The sequence below is a fragment of the Dicentrarchus labrax genome, unplaced genomic scaffold (genome assembly GCF_905237075.1).
Source record: "Dicentrarchus labrax unplaced genomic scaffold, dlabrax2021, whole genome shotgun sequence".
Lineage (NCBI taxonomy): Eukaryota > Metazoa > Chordata > Actinopteri > Moronidae > Dicentrarchus > Dicentrarchus labrax.
This window is the reverse complement of record NW_026136718.1, coordinates 2874248-2880392: the sequence shown is the minus strand read 5'-3', so window position 1 is coordinate 2880392 and position 6145 is coordinate 2874248. Positions and strand designations below refer to the sequence as shown.

General features: G+C 38.6%; 1 protein-coding gene across 1 annotated transcript; it reads left to right on the top strand.

Moving 5' to 3' along the window:
• The first annotated feature begins 538 nt into the window (after window positions 1-538).
• gpx7 (glutathione peroxidase 7) lies at window positions 539-5013 on the top strand. Its single transcript, XM_051377487.1, has 3 exons — window positions 539-766; window positions 3186-3447; window positions 4484-5013. The coding sequence occupies exons 1-3, from the start codon at window positions 635-637 to the stop codon at window positions 4645-4647; spliced, it is 558 nt and encodes a 185-aa protein (XP_051233447.1). The 5' UTR covers window positions 539-634; the 3' UTR covers window positions 4648-5013.
• The last annotated feature ends 1132 nt before the right edge of the window (window positions 5014-6145 follow it).

The following is a 6145-nucleotide window of genomic DNA, read 5'->3' as shown; positions in this document are numbered from 1 at the left end:
ACCTAATATGTCAGAACTACAATCTCATAATTACAACAAAACACAAATGTGTGAGGATGCTTAATAACAAGGACAAATGAAAAAGGAATACAGAAACAAATAAATAAATATGTGAATAAAAAAGAAACCATTAAGTTGTGTTTTATAAGTATTTCAACAATAAAACAAAATTGAAGAAAAAAAATAAATTTATAGTGCATACAAAATTAGGGATATTTACAAAACTTGAGACAGAGATTCACAATTACACATTTTGCCTTCCGAGCTCAAGATTTTTGACTTGATATGTCACATATTGTATTTATTTAATCATACTTTTAACTTTTTTCACACTTAAGTCATCATTTTAATTTATATATATATATATTTTTTTATTTTAGGATAATATATTTATGATAGAATATTTTGGACTAAACTACTTATTTTGACGTAATTTAGGACAAAATAATATATTTTGACATTGTACACATTGTTCAACAAGGCCTTTATTTTGTAAGTGACGGCCGGTCCCGGATGTGTTGCCCGTCCGTCCGGGCTGTAAGTCTGTGGTGGGGACGGAGGAGACCAGCAGGAGGAGACCAGCAGGAGGTGGAAGGAGTTCCGCTGCTGTTGCGTTGGCAGTCTGACTGAAAAGATGCTTCCCGGAGCGCTCGCCGTGTTACTGACTTTATTCAGCCTCACTGAGAGCAAACAGAAAGATTTATACACCTTTAAAGTGGTGAACAGCAGGGGGAAGTTAGTGTCCCTGGAAAAATACCGGGGGTCGGTAAGTGTTAACGTTAGAGGTCCTTTTTTTCCTTCAGCCAGCCTCTCTCTCTCTCTCTACTGCGGGGTCAGTGAATGCTGCATGTTTATTTCTTACCTGTCTCATTTAACATTGTGTGTGTAGATGTAATAACATAGTACTGCTGCCTGACTGCGGATCAGAGTGAGTGTAGCCTGCTCGGGAGAGGGGGGGGGTGTCCCATCATGTAGCCCCGCTGGTCTACGTGGCAAGAGGCCTGCAGCAGCTCCATAGAGTTTTATTCAAACAAGGTAGGGATCAGTAGACCGGATTAGTCCGCCTCCAATAGGCTGGAACAGTCCGCTACCTGTAGCTGCTGCAGATTTGACTTATTAAAGGAGAATATGCACGATTTGGTTTTTACTTATCATGGTTTTTCTTTATTGCAAGTTTTGCTCATGACAGGAAAGACATTTTTTTTTTATTTATTTGCAGGCAGCACAGTATTCACATGGCTGTAGAAGGGAACTTTATTATTTAACTCTTAAGTTTTAATTTTATATTCTTGTTCGAATTGTGCATTTGTAAAAAATAAATAAATAAATAAATAAAATAGAGCTGAGCTTTTGTAATTTCCCTTAATTAGTGTTTTAGCTTTTAAGCAGAGCCTCAAAGGATGCTCCTGTAAACACCTTTCAAACAGCGGTCCTATCTGTTCTGGAAAACCTGGAATTTTAGTTTTTTAGGTCATGGAAACACCTGGAAATTGATTAAGATGACCAAATATCCAGGAAATAATCTATGTTGTGATGGAAAAGTTTAATTGTATTTTAGCCTGTGCTGTGGCCAGATTAATGTTACACTTAGAGACAGTAGTTTATTCAGAAAGAGGAGAAATCGGCTGTGGTGAGAACAGCCAACCCCGCCACGAACGCAAGCTAACACAGAGTGTTACTTAAACGATGACCACCAATGGCTTAGCACAGTTTGTGAGCAAGTGCTGTCCTGTACTGTCAAGATAAACTCATAAAAAAAAAAGTCCCTGGAAAACAATTTCTTTAAAAGATTGACAATATTAATAATAATATTAGAAAATATGAATCCTCCCTAATGTCCCCAGTTAGGGTCTCTTTCACAGATGCTTCCAAAGCCTCACAATTACCACATCGAGTTACTCACAGTACTAAACATTTTATATATAGTGTACTGTTCTAAAGGATTTGGTTTCCTTTTAGGGTCTCTAACTCCATGAGGTGGTCAGATACATCTCACTCATGGAGTGGCTTTATCGTGACACTAGATGTCAGCACTAGATCATTGGATCATCAAACTGTCAGTCTGTTGTCCAACTAAATGGAATCATTAAATCAAAGGATGCATGTGCTTACTTTTGCAGTGATGAGCTGCTCTCCCGTCCTGTGCTGAGACTCCTCCTTACTGGCACGAAGCTGTGACATGTATTAACCTGCACTAACATCCTCAGCTGTTTCTATGCTGTCCACCTGCACAGGTCTATCCCTGCACTAACACTTAAGATGAAAAGGTAAACAACCAAAGCACTGATCTGATCAGACACATTAAATGTATTACAGCCCCTCACTCAGATTGCCTTTGTAAACCTGGGTTAGAGGAAAACTGTAGTAGTCCAATCACCAGAGATGCTGCTGCGGTGTGAACAGTGGTCAGCTGACCACCTACCTGTAATGAACCTGCATCACTTCATTACAAAAAGGAGAAATAAAACTGGGGAAAATTTGTCAGTACCAGGCCTTCTGGTAAACTATATGGGCAAGTGCAGTCCTGTATTGTCAGGAAAACTCCTTGAAAATGATTTCTTAAAAAGAGGTTGGTTACACGTGATCCACTGAAATATCTCAGCCAGTAAAACAGCAGAAAATTAGATAATTAATTGTTTCAGGTTTTTTTTTCAGTCATATGAATTATTCTCTGGCTGCAGATTAAGTTTCACAGCCACCGTAGTTTCTCCTACACACTTGGAACGGGAGGGTGATTTGTAATCTGCAACTTCACCGCTAGATGCCACTAAATCCTACACACTGGTCCTTTGAGTAAATGTCCTTAGTTAATCCCCACGCCCGTGTTGAACGTCACACGTTGCTGCATTGACGTACACCAGGGTGTGTCGGCGCACTGTGACATCACTGTATGGGTGTGGTGACATGCACAACAAAGCTCACTCCTAACAACACAAACCACAGCCAGCGGTAATGAACAACATCACCCCTTGCATTAGAAATATAACCTGTCTTCTTCTTCTTGAGTCATATCTAATAAACACAAGCTAAAACAACTAACAGTTGGTGTGCACAGAGCATGTTGTGTATTTCTTTTTCTCATTCGGGGATTTAAACCGCTGTTTACGGTTTCCCTGTTGCTGCTGATCGTTGTTTTGTGACTGTCGGATACTGTTACTGCAGGGTTTTCACATCTGTGGCTTTAGGTATCCCTGGTGGTGAATGTAGCCAGTGACTGTGGCTTCACTGAGGAACACTACAAAGACCTGCAGCAGCTCCAGAGGGACTTTGGGCCGTATCACTTTAATGTGCTGGCCTTCCCCTGCAATCAGTTTGGGCAGCAGGAGCCCGGCAGCGACAAGGAGATCGACAGCTTTGTGCGCAGAGTCTACGGCGTCTCCTTCCCTCTGTTCAGTAAAATCGCCGTCATCGGAACCGGGGCCAACAATGTGTACAAGCACCTTGTTGGTGAGTGAGGCGTTATGTTGTTGGTGCACTTGTGTGAGCTTGTTCCTGGGTCAAATGATTCTTCATTAAACAAATTAGCTTGAAAGACGACCAAGTTTCTAATTAACACAATGAAACCTGGTGGATGACATCATTATGAGGAAAATGTTAGATATTCAGAAAGTATAAAATGACACAAATAACAAAATATGGAGAATACATACAGTATATATATATATAAACTGAAATCATCCACAGAGGTATTACAGTGCTAATGACAGGGGAAGATCTTATTTGTGCTGGTCTGCTTTGTTGGGAGGGAAGTCATTGCCAAAAAGTGAGACTTCCAAGGACAGAATAAATTAAACAAGTGCAATACCTGCAACCATGTGCATTCACACCCATTGTCACGCCCCCTTTTACCCAATAGACCTTTTTCACTGCAGCCAGTTTGACATGAAGTAGTAGGGTAAACACAGGTATTACCAATGACACTAATTAAGGTTTCATTCCATGTAGTGTAACAGAGCCTGTCCTGTGAGCCAACATGCACGATCGCAGCTCCTGACTCTGTTTGACCTGAATGGAATGAAACCTTCATTAGTATTATTAACAGCACCGGTGTTTGCCCTACTATTTCATATCAAAATGGCTGCTGTGAAAAAGGTAGGCTGGTAGGTATGTTGGCATGAACACAAACATCAATTTCAGCCTAGGGAGTAAACTGTGGCGGCCACAAGGTGGGGAAACCTTTGTGACCGACCGACCAACAGAGTGAGCTATAGAGCTGCTGGGATTGACCAAAAAAGGAAACAAGGGTAAAATATGCCTGGAAGCTGGGTAGAGATTGGTAAAATAGTTATGTCTGTGGAGGTGAAGATCATCGCTGTTTCGTACAACCCTTAAAAAAAAAGAATGAATAGAAACTATTTTGCTAGAAGGGAAGAAAGAAAAGGTGAAAGTGTTTCTGGGTGGGAGCTCAAATGGGAAACACTGTTGTTTGAAAGAATGTTTTTAAATTGTGAAGGCTTTAACTTTCTTCTCTCACTCTCTGCAGAGTCTTCCGGACATGAGCCTGACTGGAATTTCTGGAAGTATCTAATTGATGTAAATGGAAAAGTGGTAGATGCGTGGGGACCAAAAGTTTCTGTCAAAGAAATACGACCCAAAATTGCTGAAATGGTGCGACAGATAATCTTGAAGAAGAAAGAAGAGCTTTAACCTCCTGTTAAAGGAACCCTTTAGTGTTCTGCAGTATGGGGTTTAAATGTATTGGTACATGATCCAAAGGGATGAACTGAACACATTCATTTTGCTCGTACAATCAGACTTTGTTAGAATAAACCATTCAATTCAAGACACACAGCGAAAGCACATTTTTTTTTACTGAACTTGCTTTCTGAGAGCACTGATGAAACACCACTATGTTTGTAATGTCAAGTTTTATATATCAGATGTATGATATCTTAGGTCTGCAGCTGTAAGCCAAAGAGCTCCTGTTTCCCTATTTGTTAGTCATGTGGATTACGTGTTTGGTTTGTTGTTAATTCTGATTTGTGGAATAAACGTTTACTGTGATGAGAGTGATACCTTTCTTTTGAGTTTATTTTACACTGTTTTATTTAATATTTATATATATATTAAGAATTTAATATTTAATCTTTTTTTTGGCCTTATTAAAAAGTACTCATTCTGTATTGTTTTACACACATTCCCTTTCTGATAGCTGTTGAGGTAAAAGCCTTCCCAATTGGAAATAGTGTTATCTCTAATGTTTCTCGAGAATAACTTTTGGTTTGTTTTTGTTTATATACTATATTATACTGATGCAAATAAACCTTCAGCAGCATCACAGAAGGTATAACTCCCAGCTGTACTATAAGCAGTCAATACGTTTGAGAGTTGTAGATTCTAATCCTGTGTTTTGCAGTTTTAATACTGGGACTAGAGCTTTTGTACATGAATTATAAATATGTATGCATTCTAAAGTTTTATGTTGTAACAGACAAGGCTAGCAGTTGTAAGAGACGAGTTCCCTTCACTTTACTTGAAATATGATTCAAGTAAAGTCATGATCAGTCTTTTATTATGAAATACAATAAGACAGTGATCCTCTGTCAGTGTAGGTGCCTTTCTATCTTAGTCTACAGACCAGTGTATAAAGAAAACAAAGCTGAGATTTAAGATTATGCAGACTTCGTCAAATGCATTATAAATACTTAATTACTGATCACCCGAATAACCACAACAGATGCATGTCTTTACATGTTGAGTCAATGTGGGACAGTGTATTAAAAGGAGGAAGCAGGCCACTGGGGCTAAATATGTAATGGGCCAAGGCTGTTGTGTTATGTTGCTGCATTTAACCAATTGTCAATTGTAAGCTTGGTATAAAAGTGGCTTTACACATGTCGTCGGTTGTTGGCTTTGTCGTTTAGATGAAAAACACCAGAGATCAGTGTCACAAACTTGTTGTCTCATACATCAGAAAAGCTTTATTAGACAGGTTATAATAAATACAATACAGCAGATGTCATTAAATTAAATATAATTGCTGGAACATAGATTCATGTAATAAAGAAAAGAAAATAAGAAAAAAATAATAAATATAATAATATTAAGAATAACTCATTGTGGATGCCCAATACGCAAAAACATTATAATTACATAAATACTTAAATCATAGAACATTTATACTTTTATACAATGTCTTACACCA